The following is a 23703-nucleotide window of genomic DNA, read 5'->3' as shown; positions in this document are numbered from 1 at the left end:
ATTCCATATATGTGGGCCTTGGCAATTGTTACGCTTCCTGGTGGAATGATTGGTAAGTGAAGTCTCCTAAGTTCTAATTTTGCTATATTACTGACAATGTAAGCAAAAGAAAACAGACTGATAATTATGCCATCTATAAAGCATACTGAAGATCTAAAGGAACCTATGCAAATCTGAAAATTCAGTGAACTAATATAACTGACAAGTATAAGCCTAAGTTCTAACTTTTTTTTTTGGGCGCTACGGTGCCCTTTGGACACTTGTCTGTGAACAGTATTTTTTTCTTTGCTTACTGATATATCTTACCACAGTGGGGGTCTCCCCGCTGTATAGTTTTTTTAAAAAAGTATAAGCCTATATGAAGACCAACAGAATTATTTAAGTCATCGAATGGAGTGTCTATGTAGAACACTGAGTGCTTTGAGAAAATATACGAAGAACAATAGGATGCATAAAACCTGAAAGAACTATTCGTTAAAAACATTCTGGGGCTAAATTATTCAAAGATAAAGATGCACAACATGTGAATCTCAGTCAAACTAGGTAGGACATGAAGCCTGAATTATCTTAAACTACATTTTGCCTGGTTAATGCATTATTTGCATGTGAGCCATAGCTTCAGCAAGTTTACAAAAGCTAAGGCTAGTGTTTGGGTTGAGGAGTGCTGGATCAGTTGAACTACTTTGACGTGCAGTGGAGTTATAAATATAATTGTTTAAGCTGGTTGTCGTTTCATCCTTTTTTTGTCAACGCAATTTTATCATGCAGTATTTAACTCATTCATTGGCTAAAGATAAGAGGACCAAAATGTGTATTTGATATTTGAATACAGTAACAGGCTATCTAACTGATTGTCCACACACGCAGCAAAGAGAACACTGCATCATGAGAAACAAAAGCAATACGAAAATCATAAGTCATTTCCCAATGAACTGTCTAATCTTACACAAACTCACAGTGGCCCTGCTGCAGAAATTGCATGTTGGATGTATACAAGTCAGAGGCAAATGGCACGCATGCGGATGGCATACCTGAGATCAGTGCTCAGTCAAGATATTGGAGCTTTCGATACTGACTTGTCCACTGCAAACATCATTGCTGGAGCAACCAACCACATGAGTGTAATACAAGATGCAATTGGTGAAAAGGTATTAATTTTCCCTTTAGAATACCCACTGCAAGATTCACTAACCCAAACATACTTGATGGTAACAAAACTTAAAAAAGCTTCCTTACTTTCTTCAGATGGGTCACTTTATGTCAAACTTCTCCACATTCGTAGTTGCTATCATTGTTGCATTTGCATGCTGCTGGGAGGTTGGCATGCTCTCTCTGCTAGTTGTACCTATGCTCCTCATGGTTGGAGCAACATATGCGAAGATGATGATTGACATGTCCCTCGCAAGAATATCTTACATCTCTGAAGCAACCACTGTTGTAGAACAGGTACCTGTCTAAATGAATGCCATATTAGAGTTACTTAGGTTTACTACACTGAGTTTGTAATACAACAACGGCATAGCCTTTCAGTCCCAAGCAAGTTAGGATAGGCTAGAGTTCAAACCCAACAAGAGCCACAAATTAGGATTCGGGCACATGAATAGCTATTTTCCAAGCACTCTTATTATCCAGGGCTAAATCTTTAGGTATATTCCATCCCTTCAAATCTCCTTTTATTGTCTCTTCCCATGTCAATTTTGGTCTTCCTCTGCCTCTCTTCACATTACTGTCACGCCTTAGGGTTCCACTACACACCGATGCCTCCGAAGGCTTTCGTTGGACATGTCCAAACCATCTCAGCCGGTGTTGGATAAACTTTTCTTCAATTGGTGCTACCCATAACCTATCACGTATATCCTCATTCCGGACTCGATCCCTTCTCGTATGACCACAAATCCAACGCAACATACGCATTTCCGCAACACTTATTTACTGGACATGTCGTCTTTTTGTAGGCCAACATTCTGCACCATACAACATTGCAGGTCTAATCGCTGTCCTATAAAACTTGCCTTTTAGCTTCAATGGTACCCTCTTGTCATATAAAATTCTTGATACTTGACGCCACTTCATCCACCCCGCTTTGATTCTATGACTAACATCCTCAGCAATATCCCCATCTCGTTGTAGCATTGATCGAAATGTATCCTTTCTGGGCACTACTTGGCCTTCCAAACTGACATCTCCCTCCTCATGTGTACTAGTGCTAAAGTCACATCTCATATATTCAATTTTAGTTCTGCTGAGTCTAAAGCCTTTTGACTCTAGGGTCTCTCGCCACAACTCCAGTTTTCTATTTACTCCTGCTCGACTTTCATCAACTAGCACTACATCATCCACGAAGAGCATACACCAAGGGATATCCCCTTGAATGTCCCTTGTTACCTCATCCATCACCAAGGCAAATAGATAAGGGCTCAAAGCAGACCCTAGATGCAGTCATATACTAATCGGAAAGTCATCTGTCGACATCACTTGTTCGGACTCTAGTTACAACATTGTTGTACATGTCCTTAATAAGTCCAACGTGCTTTGTTGGGACTTTATGTTTGTCCAAAGCCCACCACATAACATTCCTTGGTATTTTGTCATACGCCTTCTCCAAGTTAGTGAAAACCATGTGTAGGTCTTTCCTCTTCTTCCTATACCGCTCCATAACTTGTCTTATTAAGAAAATAGCTTCCATGATTGACCTTCCAGGCATGAAACCAAATTGGTTCATAGAGACCCGTGTTATCCTTCTCAAACGATGCTCGATAACTCTCTCCCATAGCTTCATAGTATGGCTCATCAACTTAATTCCTCAGTAATTAGTACAACTTTGAATATCTCCCTTATTCTTGTATATTAGTACCAGTATACTTCTCCACTCTTCCAGCATCTTGTTCAACCGAAAAATATGGCTGAACAACTTGGTTAGCCATACTATGGCTATATCCCCAAGGCATCTCCACACCTTAATTGGGATACCATCCGGGCCCATCGCCTTACCACTTTTCATCCTTTTCAACGCTTCTCTGACATCAGTTTCTTGGATCTTCCGCACAAAGTGCCTGATGGTGTCATCAAAAGAGTCATTCAACTGAAAGGTTGTGTTCTCATTCTCACAATTGAATAATTTGTCAGAATACTCTTGCCATCTATGTTTGATCTCATCCTCCTTTACCAAGATGTTCTCCATTTCATCCTTAATGCACTTAACTTGGTTGAAGTTCCTCGTCTTTCTCTCACGAACCTTAGCCATCCTATATATGTCCTTCTCTCCTTCCTTCGTACCTAATCGTTGGTAAAGATCCTCATACGCCCTACCCTTTGCCACACTTACAACTCACTTTACGATCTTCTTTGCCTCCTTGTATTTCTCTATGTTGTCCACACTCCTGTCATGGAACAAGTGCCTATAGCATTCTTTCTTCTCCTCAATAGTCCTTTGGACTTCCTCATTCCACCACCAAGTATCTTTATCTACGCCTCTACCCCCCTTGGTCACTCCAAGTACCTCCGAGGCCACCTTCCGAATGCAGTTTGCCATCTTCTCCCACATGTTGTTTGCGTCCACTCCTTCCGTCCAAGGGCCCTCTTTGACTACCCTTTCCTTAAAGACCTCTGACATCTCCTCTTTCAGTTTCCACCACTTTGTTCTTGCAATCTTGACTTGTTTATCCCTGCGTGCACGCATCTGAAAATGAAAGTCCGCCACCACAAGCTTATGTTGAGAAACAACACATTCCCCTGGTATCACCTTGCAATCCAAGCATGCCCATTTATCCTCTCTTTTTGTGAGGATAAAGTCAATCTGGCTATAGTGTTGGCCACTACTAAAAGTCACTAAATGGGACCGTCTCTTCCTAAGAAAGTGTTCGCTATCATCAAGTCAAAAGCTACTGCAAAGTCTAAGACTTTCTCTCCCTCCTGATTCCTACTACCATACCCAAAATCTCCATGAACCGCCTCAAAGCCTACACTTGTTGTACCTACATGCCCATTAAGATCTCCTCCAATGTAATACACTGAGTTTGTAATCATATGTTAAATTTGTGCACAGACTCTTGCAAATATAAAGACTGTCTTCTCATTTGTTGGAGAAAACTCAGCTATCAAATCCTTCAACAAATGCATGTATAATCAATATATGCTAAGCAAGAAAGAGGCAATGGCAAAAGGTCTAGGTTTGGGAATGTTACAGATTGCAACATTCTGTTCATATTCATTGGTGATCTGGGTTGGAGCAGCTGCTGTGACTGGAGGAAAAGCAAAAGCTGGTGAAACAATTGCGGCTGTCATTAATGTCCTCTCTGGTGCAATGTAATACCGAGAAATCTCTTTCCAGCAATGTAGCATATTGGTATGATTATCCTGAATTAGAATCTTCAAAAAAGATATTAATTCTACAAAGTTGTCTGTGATTCAGATATATATCGAACGCAGCACCAGATCTTCAGGCCTTCAGCCAAGCAAAAGCCGCTGGGAAAGAAATATTTAAAGTTATCAAAAGAAATCCAGCAATAAGTTACGAATCGAATGGAAAAATCTTGAAAAAGATCACAGGAGATATAGAAATGCGAGAGGTGCACTTCATGTATCCATCCCGTGAGGATAATCCAGTTCTCCAAGGTTTCTCGCTGGCTATACAGGCAGGCAATATTGTAGCTCTTGTGGGAAGCAGTGGATGCGGGAAGAGCACAGTGATTTCTCTGGTACAAAGGTTCTATGATCCCACATCAGGTAAGATTATTGAGCATCTCCCTATCTTTGCAGAAACAATTGTTGACGGATGTACTCTTCAATTAATATACTTGTCATGTCTTGACTCTTGACATTATGAAAGACAAGAGTCCTGAGGTTGCAATTTTACATGCATACTTTGCACATTAAATTGTAAACAAGGACAGGATGAAACTTCAAAAAGAATTAAAAGAAATGGACAGGAAACTGATTCATAGAATATAACATTCAAATATCGCTTCTGCTAATTCCTTTTTTTTAAAAAAAAAAGTTTCTGTGAATAACATGGTATAAAATGCAGGTGTGGTTCTCATTGACAATCAAAACATTAAAGAACTTGATCTGAAATGCTTGCGGAGAAATATAGGTTCAGTCTCCCAAGAGCCAGCACTATTTTCTGGTACCATCATGGACAACTTGAGAATTGGCAAAATGGATGCAACTGATGAAGAGATAACAGAAGCAGCAAGAACAGCTAATGTGCACTCCTTTATATCCAAACTTCCAAACCAATACTCAACTGAGGTAAGATTTTTATGTTCCTTAAGCAAAGACTAGTCAACACCTCACATTCTTTTTCCTATGAAACGATATCAAATTGTTAATAGATTTACATAGCTCACCAAAATTAAGTTAGGCGAGTCGAAGAAAAAAAAGGTTTGGCATTAAGGAACATCTTTCAGTTGTCAACTAGGAAGATAAGTACCAAGAAATCAACTATAAAAGCAGCAATATGTTACATATAAAGGAGATAATTTTCATAAAATTTAGTTAGTTACCAACAGTGGAAAATAGCAATCATTGATTCCATGATACAACCTCTACAGGTGGGAGAAAGAGGTGTACAACTATCAGGAGGTCAGAAACAAAGAATAGCAATTGCAAGGGCTATTCTAAAAGATCCACCAATTCTTCTTCTTGATGAAGCGACAAGTGCACTTGATTCTGAATCAGAGAAGATAGTTCAGGAAGCTCTTGACAGAGCTATGCAAGGGAGGACAGTTATCTTGATTGCCCACCGAATTTCAACAATCATAAATGCAGACAGGATTGTTCATGTGGAGAATGGAAGAGTAGCACAATCTGGAACACATGAAGAACTGCTGGAGAAAAGTAAATTCTACTCAAGTGTATGCAGTATGCAAAATCTAGAGAAGGATTCTGGGAAGAGCGAGACAAGGTAGATGCAATCGATTGTCCACTTCTTTTCACATCATAAAATGTTCATATATTGAATCCATCATGGCACTGTACTGAAAATATGTTTTCCTGCAAATAGATCTATGATATCTAACCTTAGTTCCCATGGAACTGGAGTACATCTTATTCATTTGCTTTTTTATTGGTAAAACAGATTCACTGGTCAGGTCAAAGAAGAAAATGAAGAAGCAGAATATGGAACATACAACAAACCATCTTTCACTTCAAGTGAACAAGAGAAGAAACTGGACCTTACCGAACAACCAAAGCAACCGATCAGAAAGAGAACATCCACTTTCTATAGAATATTCCTTGGGACTTTTAAACTGCTCCCAGGGAAGGTTCTGCTGGGCTCCACAGCAGCAGCGATCTCTGGGATCTCGAGGCCTATATTTGCTTTCTACATCATGACAGTTGGCATGGCATACCTTGAACCAGACGCAAAGAGCATAGTCAGCAAGTACTCGATAATTCTGTTCCTTATCGGGTTGCTCACATTTTTCAGTAACATCTTCCAGCACTATATATATGGCTTGGCTGGTGAAAGGGCAACAAATAACCTAAGGGAGGCCCTCTTTTCAGGTTTGTCACTCAATTATAAATTTGTGCCTTTCACAATTGCAATTAACAAAGAAGATTATGATAGATTTTTGTTAAGAATTGTAACATCAGCTCTCTGCAATGAATGCAGTCATTCTTCGGAATGAAATAGGTTGGTTTGAACAACCAAAGAACAGCGTCGGCTTTCTAAACTCACGCATCGTCGGTGACACCTCCATGATTAAAACCATCATATCTGATCGGATGTCTCTCATTGTTCAATGTATCTCTTCAATTTTGATAGCCACAGGATTGAGCACAGTTGTGAACTGGAGGATGGGTCTAGTTGCATGGACTTTGATGCCATTCCACTTCATTGCTGGCCTTGTACAAGTCAGGTCAGCAAAAGGTTTTGCCACTGACTTCTCTACATCTCACCGGAAGCTAATTTCCCTTACTTCAGAGGCTGTTAGCAACATTCGAACTGTGGCATCATTTGTTCAGGAAGATGAAATACTAAGAAAAGCAGACTTATCACTCCAAGAACCAATGCGGAAAAGCAGGGTAGAGAGCATCAAATATGGTGCAGTACAAGGGACTGCCCTCTTCTTGTGGCATACGACACATGCCATTGCAATGAGTTTCACCATTATGCTACTTGATAAGGACCTAGCAACATTTAAAAATTGTGTGCGATCATATCAGGCATTTGCAATGACAATATCTTCCATCACAGAGCTATGGTCCTTGATCCCTATGGTCTTGTCAGCGATTGCAATATTGGATCCTGCACTTGACATACTCGACAGAGAAACGCAGATTGTGCCTGATGTTCCAAAACTGCACTCCGAAGAAAGATTAGCAGGTGATGTAGAGTTTCAAGATGTCAGTTTCAGCTATCCCTCAAGACCAGAAGTGATCATACTAGATGGCTTCAATCTAGCTATTGAACCAGGACAAAGGGTTGCATTGGTCGGCTCAAGTGGTTCAGGAAAATCCACGGTGCTGGCCCTTCTGCTAAGATTCTACGATCCTTGCGAAGGACAAGTTCTCGTGGATGGTAAGGACATCCGAGACTACAATTTGAGATACCTGAGAAAGCACATCGGACTAGTTCAGCAAGAGCCAATCTTGTTTAACATGTCTATAAGAGAGAACATCAGTTATGGAAATGAAGGTGTGTCAGAATCAGAAATAATTGAGGCTGCAATGGAAGCAAACATCCATGAATTCATCAGTGGCTTGTCAAATGGGTATGACACTATGGTTGGGGACAAAGGAAGCCAGCTTTCTGGAGGTCAGAAGCAGAGGATCGCCATTGCAAGAACTATACTAAAGAGACCCACCATACTGCTACTAGATGAGGCGACAAGTGCTCTAGATAGTGAATCTGAGAGGGTTGTGATGAGTTCTCTGGGCACAAAAGAGTGGAAAAACAAGGGGGAACTGTCAAGGAAGATCACAAGCATCACAATTGCACATAGAATATCCACAGTCACAAGTGCAGATGTGATCGTTGTGATGGATAAAGGCCAGGTGGTCGAGATGGGAAGCCATGAATCATTAGTCTCAGCAAGCAATGGTGTTTACTCCAAACTGTACCGTATGCATAGCAAAGGAGTAAAAGACTGATATCAAGATGTGACGCACAAAAAGTAAAGCGAAAATGTTGAGTCAAGATCTGGAGGATAATAGGAGAGGATCCTACTGAAATTTGGCCAATACACCATTGGCAAGAATTTGATGCCCTTAGAGATATGTAAAAGCAGACTGCAGTTTAGCTTGTGAGAAATAAGTTGGTTGAGGATTGATCTATCATATCTAAACAGTGTTGGCTACATAACATTCTATGGTGCTAAAAAGCAATTTTAGGATCATTAACTGCATGCTAGTATGTTACATCAAATCATTGATAACTGCAATTTTCCACATCCCAGCTCTTCAATTTAGGTCCTTAATTTTCTTCAGGATATAATCACCAATTTGCCAAGGACACCTGTATTCTTACTCTTAGCATAATAGCATGCATTATCTGCTTGGAAAAAATAGGACAGAACCCAAGATACTGATTAGTTGCATAGCAGAAACTACAAAAGGAATGCCGAAGAACACATTGGTGGGTTACAATGTTACTAACAGATGGCAAAAATACAAAAGATTCATGCAAACAAGGTATGATTTTTAAAGAGAGAAAGGTATTAGAGCTTGTAGCCACATCAAACTGACCAGAAAATTTTACCGAGAACAGTATGCCTATCCTCGGTCAAAAAAAAAAAAAGGCGTACAACTAAACTGACATTCTGACACCGTATCAAGATAACTGAAGTTTCCGAAACTACGGGATGGAACGGGAAATCGACGAAGAAATTTAAACTCACCCGCTCATTGCTCATTGCGCCTCCATCCGCGTCCTGTTTGCTTCCTTCCTCCTCCCCACTCCTCAAGCTATTGCGCAGGACTTGCTTGAATGGCGGAGGCTGGCTGGCTCGCCGTCGTCGCTCTTGCAGCGAGCGCGGGGGCCGACTACGGCTCCGCTCCCTACGGCAAACAGAGGGGGTGCTGCTTCCATCGCCGGAGCCCGCTGTAGCGGTGCGGCGGGGATGCGGCGCGCGCGGCAGCAGTCGCCGGCCGGCGCCGCCAAAGTTAGTGCGCTGCCCGGTGTGGGCCGCGGGCCGCCGGATCGTGGATCCGACGGTGTGGAATATAGATGGAGATATGTTTGGTTCCGTGCGCGTCAAAATGAAAAAGTGAAAACCCACAACATAATTGTTGACATCACCTACTTGTAATAAAATCTCAAAACATGAAAACCAAGTTTGAGCATCTAAATTGAAAACGCGCTTGTCTTTTTAAAATAAGACTAGATTTATATATATTTGGACGCTATGTTCTTACAAACCATTTCCATGGAGCTGAAATATTTCTCCGCGGAACATTTTTCTCCTAACACATCGATCATTTTCCTTGTATACTTGGAAAACGTTGTTTTCACTAAAAAAAGTTTTTTCGTTTTGTAAAAAATATTTTCGATAAAATATCATCCAGATATAATTTTTTTAAAAGATCTTATGGTAAGAAATATGACGGTGCAATTAAAATTTAATTGATGCTAGATTTCAAAATTATGGTATTTTCGTTGTTGCGTACGATGATGTCACCAAATTTGGAGCGCTTCTCACGGCTCACGCACGCGGAAGCAGCAGCGCGGGCACGTTTCGTGCGTGGCGGCGAAAAATCGCTCGCGCTAGCGCGCTCGATTCTCGTGCTGCGGCTCCGCGATTCTCGTGCTGCGGCTCCTGATTCTCTCCACCGATCTCTCCCACCAGTCCGCCCCGTCGGCTCCGATGCCGTCGAGTGCGACAGCGAACTGCAAGGCGGCGGCGGCGGCGGCAATGGGGTCGATGACGATCGGGGCCACGTACAAGGCCACCCCGGGCGTCCTCCGCATGGTGCGTGCCCGACTGCCCGTCTTCCTCCCCTCCACCCTATCGCCTCTCGCCCTCTCCTGCGGCCTTCGCTTCCCTTTTAGTCACCGAGGACGGGGAGATCGAGGCACGCCGCTGGTTGAATCGGAGGGATTGGTGTGCGGAGTAGGGGATCGAAAACCCGGGGAAGTGCGGCGATCCTGCTTCAATTGCCCTCTGCTTGACTGCGGCTTTTGCTAGTTTGCGATTCAATTTTTTTTTTTAAAAAAAAAACATCGGTTCTGTTGATTCGCTGCTGCCTGCGTGGGCATGGGTGATGTGATTGGCGCCTTTGGGGGTCCGCATGTAACATGCTCCTTGCCGTCGTAATTGCAGGACGAGGATGAGTTCACTTTCACCCCTAATGATACTCGGTCAGCGATGAAGCTCAATGTCGATTTCCGAAGCATCAAATGTATGTACCGTCCCTTTATCCACCTGTAGTGATGGTTCACTTCACAAAGACGGCATTGGCACGCAGTGCAGTCGAAGTACCGTTTTTTTGCCTTTTGATTTAGTAAACAGGCAAATAGCAATCCAACTCTCAAGTTATTTACTGCAGAACTGAATTTCACGTTCTTATGCCTAATCTGCTGCAGGATCATTTCAAAATGGGCTAACCTGGTTTCATGTATATGATGTGGATATGTTTGATTGTAATCTTGCGGTTTTTCATCCCTTGCGCTGCAGGTCACAAGTTTGGTAGCAAACAGGCACGTTCATTGTTGAAGCTTTGCAGAGACCCTGGCGAGGTGTGGTGTCAACAGCTTATAGGCATTGTCTCTTGTCTGTACTTTTCTTACTGTGAATTGGCAATAATGTGATATGCATATGCTTTCTTCTAAGGGCGGAGACTACATGTTTGAGTTTGACAATGTTGCTGATCGCGATCAATGCCGGGACTTTATAGGTATTTTTCATTCTGCAGTTAGTGAATGACCCCTAATATAGCTAGTCTTTTCTTAAGAAGCTGTCAACTATAGGCCACGTAAGTGAACACAAATGTACTTTATTATCTGTCAAAGAGTACATGAATTTTTTAGTGGCCGATGGCCAATTCCCTATATCATAAATTGGTGCATTTGGCACCAACTAATTACTTCCATTTTGCCTGTTTTAGTTTTAAGCAAACTGCTTCATAAAATATTTTCAATGTATTTACCAAATGGTCTTACCAAATTGATCACAACCATGGCATGAGAACTGATTAAAATCCCTGAAATGTGCCAAGTTTGATATGGTACTCACTCACTTCAGGGGCGGGTCCAGGATTTGGACAAGGGTATTCAAAATTTCAACAAAGAATTAAGTTTCACATGTCAGGTTGTACAGATAGCTTTTGAAGTAGAAATTTTGACCAAATTTTAGCATTTGGCATCCAAGCACTCAACTGTACGAGAGAGTGAGAGATTGGCATGCATGTTTTTGTGTCATTTTTTATTTTTAATACATATATAAGGTATATACTATATATGAAAATTATGTTGCCAAAAATAACGTGTATTCACTTAAATACCTTTGAATCAAGGCAGGCCCGCCCCTGACTCACTTGAAGAATTTCATATTGAGTTCTATGTATTTATTTTCCGGCATAGTGCATATAACTTATGATATGCCCTTTTCAGCCAGGGTTTTAGGCCAACATCAAGGGACAATTCCCCCAAGACCAAATGTGCCTCCTGAATCAGTTGCTTCAACTGGTTTGGAACAACTCAGTGCTGCAGAAGTGGAGCGGCGGATGAAATTGCTGCAAGAAAATAGGTGATGTGATTATTTGAAATACCAACACAATATTCTCTTCAGGCACATGGTTCAAGATACATTTTCCTTTTTCGATAAGAACCATTGTGTATGATATTTTTAAATGTGTATATTTTGTATTTGAGAAAATGATGCGGACAAATCTTCAAATAATCATACACAGCAAATGGCAAACAACATTTTCTCGTATTATTTAGCTATGTTGTGTGCTGTTTCAAATTACAGAGAATTGCAGAAGTTACATAGGAAGTTTGTCCTTGGGAAGATTTTGCAAGAATCTGAATTTTGGGCAACACGAAAGGTAATACTTATTGATAAACTGTATATAAATTACATTTAAAACTACATTGTGGTGGATTTTATGTTTATTGACTTCCTTGTCTTCAAACCATTATCTATTTATGGCCTTTTACAGAATTTAATTGATGAGGAGGCAAATAAAGCATCAAAGCAAAGGCCAGGTTTCAAGAGTGCCATGCTAGATCTCAGGCCATCTGCTGATGGTCAGGTATGTTACTGAAATCTTATAGTTGTGGACACATATTTTGTTAGTGAGATATCATTTGGTTTTTCTTCATTGAGTTTGGTGATCTGGTGGTAGTCAAACCGCTTATTTCGACTTTGTGAATTTCAGACAAACAGGGTTACTTTCAGTGTTAATAAGGAGATAATTCATCAGGTACCTTCTCTGCTAATAATTTCTTGAAACGTCACCTAGATTCAGGTCTGCATGACAGCAATTTTATTGATGTTGGATGTTATGTTATTCAAAGGGATTCAACAATGAACTACTTAAAAAGCTTTGTGTGGCTCTACAATCCATCTTCTTCCTTCTTAACTGCGATATCGGATGGCACCCTCCCTTGTTAAGCTATATTAACTTATTGCAAGTGTAGCTTCGTTCTGCTGAGTATCTGTTAAACTAGATCATCGTGTTTGAGAAAAAAAAGTTACACTAGATCATCTGGGCTGGACTGCGGAAAAGCTTGCTTGCACCCAGTCCAGCCTGGTTATGCCAGGACCCAAAATTGCAAGCCCATCCGAGCTCTGAACTTGGTTATGCCTGTATAACTGAGCCACATGGTTTGACTAAAGCAAGTGTTAAGCTGAATTACAGGGCTCCTTATCTGCATTTATGAATAAAGTGATGTTGACAAAGGCTTAGCAAATACTTCTTTTTACTTCATGTCATATATCCCTTGATGTTTTCAGATTTTTGTGGAAAAGCCTGCTGTCCATCGGGCATTTTTGGATTTTGTTCCGGAAAAGGTAAGATATGCCAATTTTTTTTATCAGTGTGTCAGCATATGCTTCACGAAAGTTCCAACTTAAATTATACTAGTTTTGTCATTATTGTTATATGGGAGCAAGTGGTGACCAATTTCTTATTTTCCTATATTTCTGCTGTATACTCCATCTTTTTACCTAATTTCATATTTTGAGGATAGATGTCAGAAGATCATTTTTGGTCAAAATACTGTGAAGCTGAGTATCTACTCAGAACAAAAAATACTGCATTGGCAGCAGCTCAAGCTGCTGAAGATGAGGTACTAGCTGTGTCCCTGAAGAGTGATGATGTAGTAGCCAAGGAGGCAAAGTTCAAGGTGCAATGTTAGCAACTAATTGTTGTAACACTGCATATTTCATTGCCATGCGTTGGTTTCGTTTCTCAGGATACCTTTTTTAGTGATTCAATTCTTGACCTGCAGATAAAACAAGTGGATCCAACGTTAGACATGGAAGCAGATGCAGGAGATTATTACATTCATCTTCTGGTGTGTTGGTACTGCTACCATGGCTTTGTACCTGTAACTTCACTAAAGTGGTTTTATAGTTTCTCATGTCGAGTTTGCCAATTTTTATCCTAGTGTCATGAAGCGTGTATCGTTTTTGGGCATGTAGGACCACAGGATTCTCCGTGATGGAAGTATACAGACAGTTGATCCTGATAGTGAATTTGTCATGAGAACGTTGTCTCAGGATCTGAATCAGCATGCGGCTGTTGTTCTTGAAGGGAGATCTCGAGGTAGAATTTGTTGAGACAGTCCAAAATACTTCGTGACTGTTATGAATAACACTTGCATTCATTATGAGGGTTCTGGGCCCCAAAACCCTTATACAACAGGGAAATATAAAGACAGGAAGATATACTCTAACAATGATGTCTCCTCTAATTGTTTGATAATTGATATATAGTTTCAAAAAAAAACTTTTGATACTTCAAAATTCGTTTCTCGAGTATGTTAGAATGTTATCAGCAATATGACTTATCAGGCCATTCTCAGTGCATTTCTTGAGCATGAGAATGAAATTCATGTGAAACTTGCATTGCGAATGGCCTCAGATTAGCATCAGAAAATTTAAGGATGTTCATATTTATTCTATTATTTCTTGAATATAAAACTGTCAAAGTTGTTTTGCTTGCCATCAATATCCTTTATTAGTTATACACAAACAATTATTACAAAGTTCAAGCTGCTGGCTGGTTGCAAACTATACTTTTGTGCTAGCTGCTCGTATTTGTTTCCCTAAACATTGATCCCACATTGGACGGCATTTCTATCTCTGCAATTTGCTTACTGCTAGTTCCAGGACACTTCAGAAGATGATTATGCCGTGTTTTATTTGTCTCGCAGATATAAAATTAACTGATACAAAGACTGTAGCAGAGGCACTTGCAAGGCTAAAGAAGGGTTAGTCGGATAGAAACCATAGTTCAGTTCATTAAGTCTTTTTTCATCTGTAAGGCATTGTGCTGATGGATTATTAACTGCAGAACCATCTTCTAGTTATAATACTGATGATGCTAATCATGAGAGGTTGGTAAAGGTGGCCCGCATGACTTATATAGAGGATCTGCAAGCCCCACAAAATATCCTGTATGCACCACTTTGTATAAAGGTAAGGTCAGGGCTCACGTCTTAATAGTAGACATCTCAAGCAAAACAGGATACTGAATACCTGTGAATTCTTCTCTTTCTTTTATTAGAATCCTCAAGAGTATTTTGATTCTCAGCAAGCAAATGCTCTGAGATCTTTAGACGGCAGCAATGATGGAAAAGAAGCCTGTAACTGCAGCCTGAGCACTGATGATGCATTCTTTCATTTGATTGATCAAGTATCTTCTATAAAAGCTAATGGGTTGAACTGTGATGTTGTTCATTCAAATCTGGCTCTTAAGGTAAAACAATTTCACTGTACGAACTTATTATTTTCTTTTGTTAGTAGATTTTGTGGGGACTGAACAATACCGTTTGGCTAGTGGCCAAAAAACAAGATCAATGCATGGCAGGAGCTAAGGGCCTCTCTCAGCTCACTGCCAGGGGAGTGGGTTAATCCCAGGTTCTTTTGTGGTCAGGCCCTTCTTTTGCCCTTTCTGGCAATTAGGTGTTTTGGTCTGTAAGAGTGTTGGTGTGTGTGTTTGGGTGCGTTGGGGTGTGTGTGTGTGTGTGTTCTGTGGGTGTTTGTGTGAGTCTATATATAACTCTTCTTCTTCTTCTATTAATACAATTATACGCAGTTCTCCTGCATGTTCGAGAAAAAAAAACAAGATCAATGTGCAAACAAGTGTTTAGAGAAGGGATAATTTTGAATACTGCAAGGAAAATTATCAAGCCTTTTGTCACTAATTAAAGCTTTTGATGGAATTTTGATATAGGACGACTAAGGACCATTGCAAACATGGTGATCATCTTGCACTAGACTGGATACAACCAAAAGCCAGGGATAACTAGACAATTTATCTTAGGCGTTCAACCCAGATAAAAACAAGAGCCATTTATTCCCCCTTTTGGACTTGTTTCATGCTTAATGTTGTTAGGCTTTGGTGATATCTCCTTATGTTAGAACATGTTTTACTAGCATAAGTTACTCTTGCTGAACTTACCAAATAGTTATTCTTATTATGGCTAAACTGTTGTGCTTCCAGTATCATACTCTATATCCCTTCATGATCACCAGCAATAGTTAGCTGTGGGAATGTGGCATGTCTTAGGGAAGGAGCTAAATATGTTGATATACTACTTTGAAATTCATGCTCCACATCACAAGACCTGTCCTAAGTGAATTAATTTGATGTACATTGTTTACTTAACAATGGTTCATGATTAAGATCCATTCATCCTACCTTTTACAACTATGTTGAATTGTCATCATTTGAATATCTTTTATTTTACATGCATATTTTTCTACCATGTCTTTTCTAAGTTATCAAATTGCATGACCAGGAAAATCTGACTACCTGAATGGACTGTGCCTAGGTTTTTAGTGAGTTGAACAAAGGGATTCCATATTCAAGAAGACGTAACCTTAAAAATCCCCATGAGAATCTTCTTGGTCAGCTGCCTTGCCAGACACGGGATGAACTTGTGGATGTGAGATGCTGTACCTATCTACTCCCTCCGTCCTAAAATACTGTTAGGTGTATATGTATTCTTGTATTTTCCCCATTGTATAAGGGGTTTTGTGCATAGTTCCTAATACTTGTATATGTATATATTTGGGCTTAGAGCCCCCATATTGAATACAATGCTATTCCTAATATGGTACAGAGCCAAACTAAGGTTTAGATTTTCTTCTCATCTGCCCTAGGTGATTCTACCCCCCCCCCCCCCCCCCCGCATGTTGCACTTGCGTGCCTCTGATCACCAGCCCATTGGATCGATTTTCCCCTGCTCTTCGTTTTGAGCACATCATCGATTCCTTCCGCCGTCCGTCGCTTCTTTCTATCAGTGCCCCTCGCCGACCTTGTCCCACGGCTCCTCCATCGATTGGTGCGGCTCTCCGCCTCGTTCGCATGTTGCCGGCTCTCTCCCGCTGCCGACCCGCGGGTCGCAGGTCCGAGCAGCTTCCCATCGCCCATGAAGCACGATCGGCCGTGGAGCTCGTTGCCCTAGCTTGATTCATCCATCATGGAATCAATTATGCGGTTCCTCCGTTTGCCCGCCGTCCGGCTGCTCTCTTCCCATCTCGTTTGGTCAAGTCTGCATCTCTCTGTTCTCTCTCTGCTTAGCTGTGTGCTCGTGCATAGCAATTCTTTGGTACAAAGGGTTTTGGTACAAAGGGGAATTAGAGTAGCAGACCTGTTTGATTAAAAAAAGAAAAGAAAGAAAAAAAGAAAAAAAATTTGTTGTTGTTCTACGTACTCTCTGTTGCTTCTGTTCGTGCGTTGCTTTGTTTCTGCAGTACACGGTTGGCTGTTGAGGACCAGTAGCGCAGGTCAGTAAAAAAAGCTCCTGCCGCTTTCCCTTTGTGCTCTTGCCGTTGATTGCCGCTTCCTTTGCGCTCTTGCCGTCAACTGTGTTGTTTGGAGATGTCATCTTCTTCAGTTCCTCCGTCCGGTGGTGTGCAGGTTATGCGATGTCCGATGCTTTTCAATGGCACCAACTATCGCGACTGGGTTCCTCGTCTGCGTCTGCACATGCGTGGTTTGTGTCTATGGGAATTTCTTACGGGTGATCTAACCTGTCCTGCAGCTCCTCCTACACCTCCTGTCAGGCCAATTATTCCTGCTACAGCTGCTAAGGCCAATCAGAAGAAGCTGCTTGATGATTTCGAGGATGAGCTGGCATCATATCACTCTCAGTTTGTTGCACCCAGGGCTTGGTTGGATGAGGATGCTTGTGCTGGTGTTGTTCTTGCTGCTAGTGTGGAGGAGAGTCTTTCTATAGATATTGTTGCTTTTAATTATGCACATCAGATGTGGGCTTTTCTTCATCAGCGTTATGAGCCCGCCGATCAGTCTACGTAAATTGTTGCTCTACGTCAAGAACAACTATTGCGACAGGGTGACTCTACAGTTGAGGAGTTCTTTGCTCAGATGTCTGCAGTGTGGCGTCGGCTTGACTCTATTGGTCCTCCACTGTCTCCTAGCACTTGTGAGTCTTGTAAGGCTCAGAAGGTTGCTCTGGAGACTAGGCGCACCCATGATTTTTTGACCTGTCTTCGTGATGAGTTTGAGTAGCTTCGTGCTCAGCTGGTTTCTTGTGAGCCTTGTATTTCTCTGATGGATGCTCTTGCTGTTGTTCGTAATGAGGAGATACGTCTTTGTAGTGCTGGCCCGTTGCAGTCTTCGTCTTCTTCAGTCTTGGCTGCTCGTTCTTCTTCCAAGGCCTCCGCTCCTCCACCTATGGCGCCTTCTTCGGTAGTGCTTTCTTCTGAGAGTAGAGGGGGTGGTGGTCTTAAATGTGACTAGTGTGGCAGGGATAACCATGTGGAGGCATATTGTTACAGGAAGAAGAAGGCTCAGTCTCGTGAGGCTCAGTCTCACCAAGGTGGTCGTTCTTCACAGGGTACTAGTGGTGCTAGTGATTCTGATACTGGAGGTTCTCAGCGGAGTTCTGCTGGTTCTGAGACATAGGAGACGCTCATGTTGCTTCGTCGCCTAGCTGCCTCTACACCCGCAGGAGCTGTTGGTTCTGTTACTCAGGCTTCTGCACCGCCCGGTTCTGTTGTTGCTTCTCAGTCTTCTTCTTCAGGTACTTTTCCATGGATTCTAGATTTTGGTGCTTCTTTTCATATGACTCCTGATCATACCAGTCTTTCTTCCATTAGTACTCCATCTCTTCCATCACTGTTCAAACCGCAGATGGATCGCCTCTCTCTGTTGCAGGACGAGGCACTCTTTTGTCTTCCTCTTTTCATGTTGTTGTTTCTCATGTTCCCAAACTAACCATGCAGCTTATCTCGGCTGGCCAGCTCACTAATCATGATTGTCGTGTTATCATTAATTCTGACTCTTGTTGTATTTAGGATCGCAGCACGGGTCTCCTAGTTGGTACTGGCCCTCGTCCACGTGATTCTCAGCGTCTTTGGGAGCTTGACTGGCTTCGTCTTCCTTCTGCTACCTCTGCCAATCTTGTGGGCTCAGTCGCTTCTTCTACGTCATCTACATCATCGTTTGCTCAGTGGCATCATCGTCCAGGACATCTTTGTGGCTCACGTTTGTCTACGCTAGTTCGTCGTGGTCTTTTAGGGTCAGTTTCTGGTGATGTATCTTTGGATCAGTGTCAGGGTTGTCGACTAGGAAAACAGCTACAGCTTCCTTATTATTCTAGTGAGTCGGTGTCAAAACATCCTTTTGATCTTGTTCATTCTGATGTATGGGGTCCGGCTCCATTCGTTTTGAAAGGGGGTCATCGATATTATATCATATTTATAGATAATTTTTCTTGCCACACATGGATCTATTTTATGAAACATCAGCTTTATCTATCTATAAAAATTTTGCCACCATGATCCGTACTTAGTTTGACACTGCTATCAAGGTTTTTCGTGCTGATTTTGTTGGGGAGTATTTGTCTGGAGCTCTTCGTCAATTTCTTTCTAAGCAGGGCACCCTTGCCCAGTTCTCTTGTCTTGGTGCTCATGCTCAGAATGGTGTTGCGGAGCGCAAGCATCGTCATTTGCTTGAGACTACTCGTGCTCTGATGATTGCCTCTATTCCTCCGCATTTTTGGGCTGAAGCTGTTTCTACAGCTACTTATTTGATTAACATTCAGCCTTCTTCTGCTCTTCAGGGTGGGATTCCATATGAGCGTCTTTGTGGCAAGCCGCCTGACTATACTAGCCTTCGTCTCTTTGGATGTGTGTGCTATGTGCTTCTTACACCTCGTGAGCGCACCAAGCTAACCACTCAATCTGTTGAGTGTGTTTTTCTGGGATATAGTGCTGAGCATAAGGGATATCGTTGTTGGGATCCTATTGGCCGTTGGATGAGGATTTCTCGGGATGTTACTTTTGATGAGTCTCATCCTTTCTACTCTCGTCCTTCTCCTGATGCTTCCCATGCATCTTTCATTGAGCCCCTTTCTTTTCTAACATTTCCTGATCCTCCTATTGCCCCTATGCGTTTTCCACGCCTAGTGCCTACTTCTGCGGCTCTTGATGAGCCTCTTGTAGTGCCTTCTTCTGCGTCCCCTTCATCTATGGAGCCTTCTTCTTCCGATTCCACTCCACAGGTTCCTAAGGGTACTATTTATGACACCAAACCACCTGTCACTCATTTCTATGTACATACTCGGTGGGTTCTTCAGCCATCTTCCTATGATGTTTCTTCTCCTCCTGCCTAGCCATCTTCCTCTGATGTGTCTTCTCCTGATGAGCCACATTCTGATGTGTCTTCTCCACGATATGCTCTTCGCGATCGTCTCTCAGTTCACCCTCCAAACCGGTATGGTTTTCCTCATGCTGGTGTTGTTCTTTCTGAGCCAACTTCTTATTGTGATGCCATTACTCATCAGGAATGGCAGCACGCGGATGGCAGAGGAGCTCGCTACTCTTGAGCGCACTAGCACATGGGATCTTGTACCTCTTCCCTCACTTGTTCGTCCTATCACATGTAAGTGGGTTTATAAGGTTGAGACCCATTCAGATGGTTCTCTTGAGCGCTATAAGGATCGTCTTGTGGCACGTGGTTTTCAGCAGGAGCATGGTCGTGACTACGATGAGACATTTGCTCTTGTGGCTCACATGACTACTATTCGCACTCTTCTTGCTATGGCTTCTGTTCGTGAGTGGTCGATATCTCAGCTTGATGTGAAGAATGCTTTTCTTAATGGTGAACTTCGTGATGAGGTTTATATGAAGCCACCACCTGACTATTCTGTTCCTGAGAGTATGGTATGTCGTCTTCGCCGCTCTCTTTATGGCCTCAAGCAAGCTCCCCGTGCTTGGTTCCAGCGCTTTGCTTCTGTAGTCACTGCTGCTGGCTTTTCTGCAAGCGCCCATGATCCTGCGCTTTTTGTTCATACTTCCTCTCATGGTCGAACTCTTCTCCTTTATGTTGATGATATGATCATCACTGGAGATGACTCCTAGTATATTGCCTTTGTGAAGGCACGTCTCGACGAGCAGTTTCTTATGTCCGATCTAGGTCCCCTAGGTTATTTTCTTAGGATTGAGGTTTCTTCACACCCGAGGGCATCTATCTATCCCAAGAAAAGTACATTCAGGATCTTCTTGATCGTGCTTCTCTTACTGATCATCACATAGTTGAGACTCCCATGGAACTTAACGTTCATCTTCGTGCTACTGATGGTGAGCCTCTTTCAGATCCCACTTGTTATCGCCACATTGTTGGGAGCCTTGTCTAGCTTGGTGTTACTCGACCTGACATTTCTTATTCCGTAAATATTCTTAGTCAGTTTGTTTCAGCAGCACCTACTCAGCTCCATTATAGTCATCTTCTTCGTGTTCTGCGATATCTCCGTGGAACTATATCTCGCCGTCTGTTCTTTCCTCGCTCTAGCTCCTTACAGCTCAGGCTTATTCTGATGCCACTTGGGCTAGTGATTCCTCCGATTGTCGATCTCTTTCTGCTTATTGTGTTTTTCTTGGTGGTTCTCTTGTTGCTTGGAAGATTAAGAAGCAGACAGCAGTTTCTCGTTTGAGTGCAGAGGTTGAGTTACGGGCTATGGCTCTTGTGACAGCAGAGGTTACTTGGCTACGATGGCTTCTTGAGGATTTTGGTGTTTCTGTTTCTATGCCGACTTCTCTTTTGTCTGACAGTACCGGAGCTATTAATATTGCTCGTGATCCGGTGAAGCATGAGCTTACCAAGCACATTGGTGTTGATGCTTCTTACACACGAGCCCAAGTACAGGATGATGTTATTACTCTTCAGTATGTGCCTGCAGAGTTTCAGTTGGCAGACTTCTTCACTAAGGCATAGACAAGAGTTCAGCACAAGTTCTATCTCTCCAAACTCAGTGTTCTGGATCCACTTTGAGTTTGAGGGGGGTGTTAGATGTCTATGTATTCTTGTATTTTTCCCATTGTATAAGGGGTTCTGTGCATATTTCCTAATACCTGTACATGTATATATTTGGGCCTAGAGTCCCCATACTGAATACAAGTGCTATTCCTCACAAATACAAGGCATCCTAGAGATTTTAGGACATATTAGTAGGAGTAGCAAAAGACGCATGACCCCTGAATTAATGGTAGTTGCGAACTTATTTTTAGTAATAATCCACCTATCACCCACCCTTATTTTGTTAATTATAGAAAGAATTAAATGGCAATCATCCAAATGTACCTACAATGCCTTGTATTTGAGGATAAATTTTGAACACTTGGATACCTTATATTACAGGACGGAGGGAGCCTCTGTAGAATAATTTTACGTTCAACCTGCTCTGCCTAGATATTGTTTTTGTCAGGTTTTATCTGAAGTTACTTTTTTTTGTTGGGTTGTATATATTTTGTGCTGTCATTCTAAAATCTTCTCACTACCATTTCAAATTTCATATATATGAATTTTAACTCGTTTGTATGTGTACTGATGCAACTTCTGTAAACTGTTTCTTTTCTCAGCATTGGACAGACATCCAGGAACTGTTGCGTCATTTTTGGTCATCATATCCAATCACAAGTGCAGTCCTCTGTGATAAGGTATTTTTCTCTCATATTTGTCTGTACTTCTTTGTGGCTGATAGGTGGAATTAGTAAGGCCAGCAGACCCTTTGTTCCTGGTAACATTTTGCAACTGCTATTATCACATTCTAAAACTCGTTAACTAATATTAGTACTAGGAGAAATGAGCAACCTCATTTGTAGACTGGTGAAATAGCGGTACTAGCATGGTTTACTGATCTGTACCGTTTCCAACTTTTAGGACTAAATGCAGTATTTTAATTGGACATCCTCCATGTTATTTATCTTCAGCTCTTAAATGTTCTGTTCAACAAACTCATTACATACAAGCGTTGATTTGGTAAGAAAACTATGCTGGAATAAGTACATATTTTAATTTTTTTGGCTATTCAGTGTATCATCCACAAGAGAATTGAAAGTTAATATGTGCTGAAGGTTTCATTCCCGCTGTACCTAAGTTAGTCTAATAGGCTAGCTGACCCATAAAGCTGCTACGTAACAATATCCTTTATTGAAGAAAAAAAGGACGGGAGCGTTTCAGAATTGCTAGGCACAGATTGCTTGACCGGTATTTGCAAGACATGCATTTCTTTTCTTCTTTTTTTGCGAGGGAAAAGAGATCTTTATAGATTAACTAGTATCAGAGTTACAAGGATCAACTAATAAATGCTCAATACAACTAGGAATACCAGCAAGCCACACAGCCGAGCTACTAACACGCCTAGCATGTTGTGCAAGTTCATGAGCTATCTTGTTTTGATCTCTCGTTCCCTTGGACATCTTTACCTGACCAAGCTCCACTAACAACTCCCTGCAATACTGAACAATCGCTGCCAGCCTAGATCGATCTCTTCCTGACTCTTTTAGTACTGCAATGCATGAGCTCGCAAGACATGCATTTCTTTGTAACGTCAGACCGTCAGCTGCCTAATTAGTTGCCTGTTAACTTGTTTTGAAGGTCGAAAGGTTGAAGGGCGCGATGGCACAGATATATCAGAAGCTGCAGGTAAATCCTTATCGACACTGGTTGACTCGGGGTTATCGACATTTGCAAAAGATGTGCCATCATGCGCGGTTTCTGTTGTGCAGGATATGAAGGAATCAGCACCTCCTGAAGCAAGGCACGAAATATCCCGGCTAGTGAAGCCCATGACTCAGGCCATGGACGCTGCCTTCAGCTATGATTTGGAACAGCACCAGAAATCCTCAAAGGCAACGAACTAGCCCAACACGTCAGGAGCCGAGCTGCGGAGGAGAGTGGCTTGGCCAGTATACGGAGAATGGATTACGAGGCTGTACATAAGAGTTGAGAAAGACGATAGATCCAATACACGATTGCATTGACCATTAAGCTCAACCTCTGTTGTCTGTATATACATATACAAGAGTTAATCTAGCCTGCTCGTGTGTATCCTGACTAGCTATTTTCATGGGAAGGAAATTAGGAAAATCTCATTTCTTTTTTGTGGGTAATCTGCTGATACTTGATGGCATGGCATGACTCCCAATTGCCAACTATTTTGGACTCGGAGGTAAAAACAATACTCTCTCCATACTAAACTACAGTAGTAAAGTTGTTTTAATTTTATTTCAAGTCAATTTTTTCTAGCTTTATTTTAAGAGTTGAGATGACCTCTTC

At 41.8% G+C, this 23703-nt stretch overlaps 2 protein-coding genes across 10 annotated transcripts; both read left to right on the top strand.

The window, feature by feature from the left end:
• Window positions 1-6583: 6583 nt before the first annotated feature.
• On the top strand, window positions 6584-8474 carry LOC117862031 (ABC transporter B family member 14). The gene has a single exon (XM_034745540.1). It carries the CDS (start codon window positions 6607-6609, stop codon window positions 8095-8097), a length of 1491 nt encoding a protein of 496 aa, XP_034601431.1. The 5' UTR covers window positions 6584-6606; the 3' UTR covers window positions 8098-8474.
• A 1157-nt stretch (window positions 8475-9631) lies between these two features.
• Window positions 9632-23658, top strand: LOC117860606 (general transcription and DNA repair factor IIH subunit TFB1-1). Of its 9 annotated transcripts, none has more exons than XR_004641524.2 (19): window positions 9633-9914; window positions 10266-10344; window positions 10620-10681; window positions 10776-10839; window positions 11555-11690; window positions 11916-11991; window positions 12106-12198; window positions 12325-12369; window positions 12903-12959; window positions 13139-13294; window positions 13400-13498; window positions 13593-13716; window positions 14327-14383; window positions 14467-14591; window positions 14680-14871; window positions 15950-16073; window positions 22005-22082; window positions 23023-23070; window positions 23154-23245. XR_004641524.2 is itself a non-coding variant. In XM_034743936.2 (19 exons), the coding sequence occupies exons 1-19, from the start codon at window positions 9810-9812 to the stop codon at window positions 23286-23288; spliced, it is 1845 nt and encodes a 614-aa protein (XP_034599827.1). In that variant the 5' UTR covers window positions 9633-9809; the 3' UTR covers window positions 23289-23658. The 9 variants fall into 9 exon arrangements, 7 of the variants coding, with proteins under 7 accessions (XP_034599829.1, XP_072150446.1, XP_034599827.1 ...); XM_034743936.2 differs by having other exon boundaries at window positions 15950-16063; window positions 23154-23658; XM_034743937.2 differs by having other exon boundaries at window positions 9634-9914; window positions 13400-13465; window positions 15950-16063; window positions 23154-23658.
• The last annotated feature ends 45 nt before the right edge of the window (window positions 23659-23703 follow it).

Source organism: Setaria viridis, chromosome 6 (genome assembly GCF_005286985.2).
Source record: "Setaria viridis chromosome 6, Setaria_viridis_v4.0, whole genome shotgun sequence".
NCBI classification, from domain to species: Eukaryota; Viridiplantae; Streptophyta; class Magnoliopsida; order Poales; family Poaceae; genus Setaria; species Setaria viridis.
The sequence above is the reverse complement of the archived record's forward strand: the minus strand, read 5'-3'. Positions and strand labels throughout refer to the sequence as shown.

Coding starts and splice junctions, on each gene's coding strand:
- LOC117862031 (XM_034745540.1), top strand. CDS start 6,607: ATGAATGCAGTCATTCTTCGGAATGAAATAGGTTGGTTTGAACAACCA.
- LOC117860606 (XM_034743936.2), top strand. CDS start 9,810: ATGCCGTCGAGTGCGACAGCGAACTGCAAGGCGGCGGCGGCGGCGGCA. Junction 11,691..11,915: donor AAATTGCTGCAAGAAAATAG/GTGATGTGATTA, acceptor TTCAAATTACAG/AGAATTGCAGAAGTTACATA. Junction 23,071..23,153: donor AGATATATCAGAAGCTGCAG/GTAAATCCTTAT, acceptor TCTGTTGTGCAG/GATATGAAGGAATCAGCACC.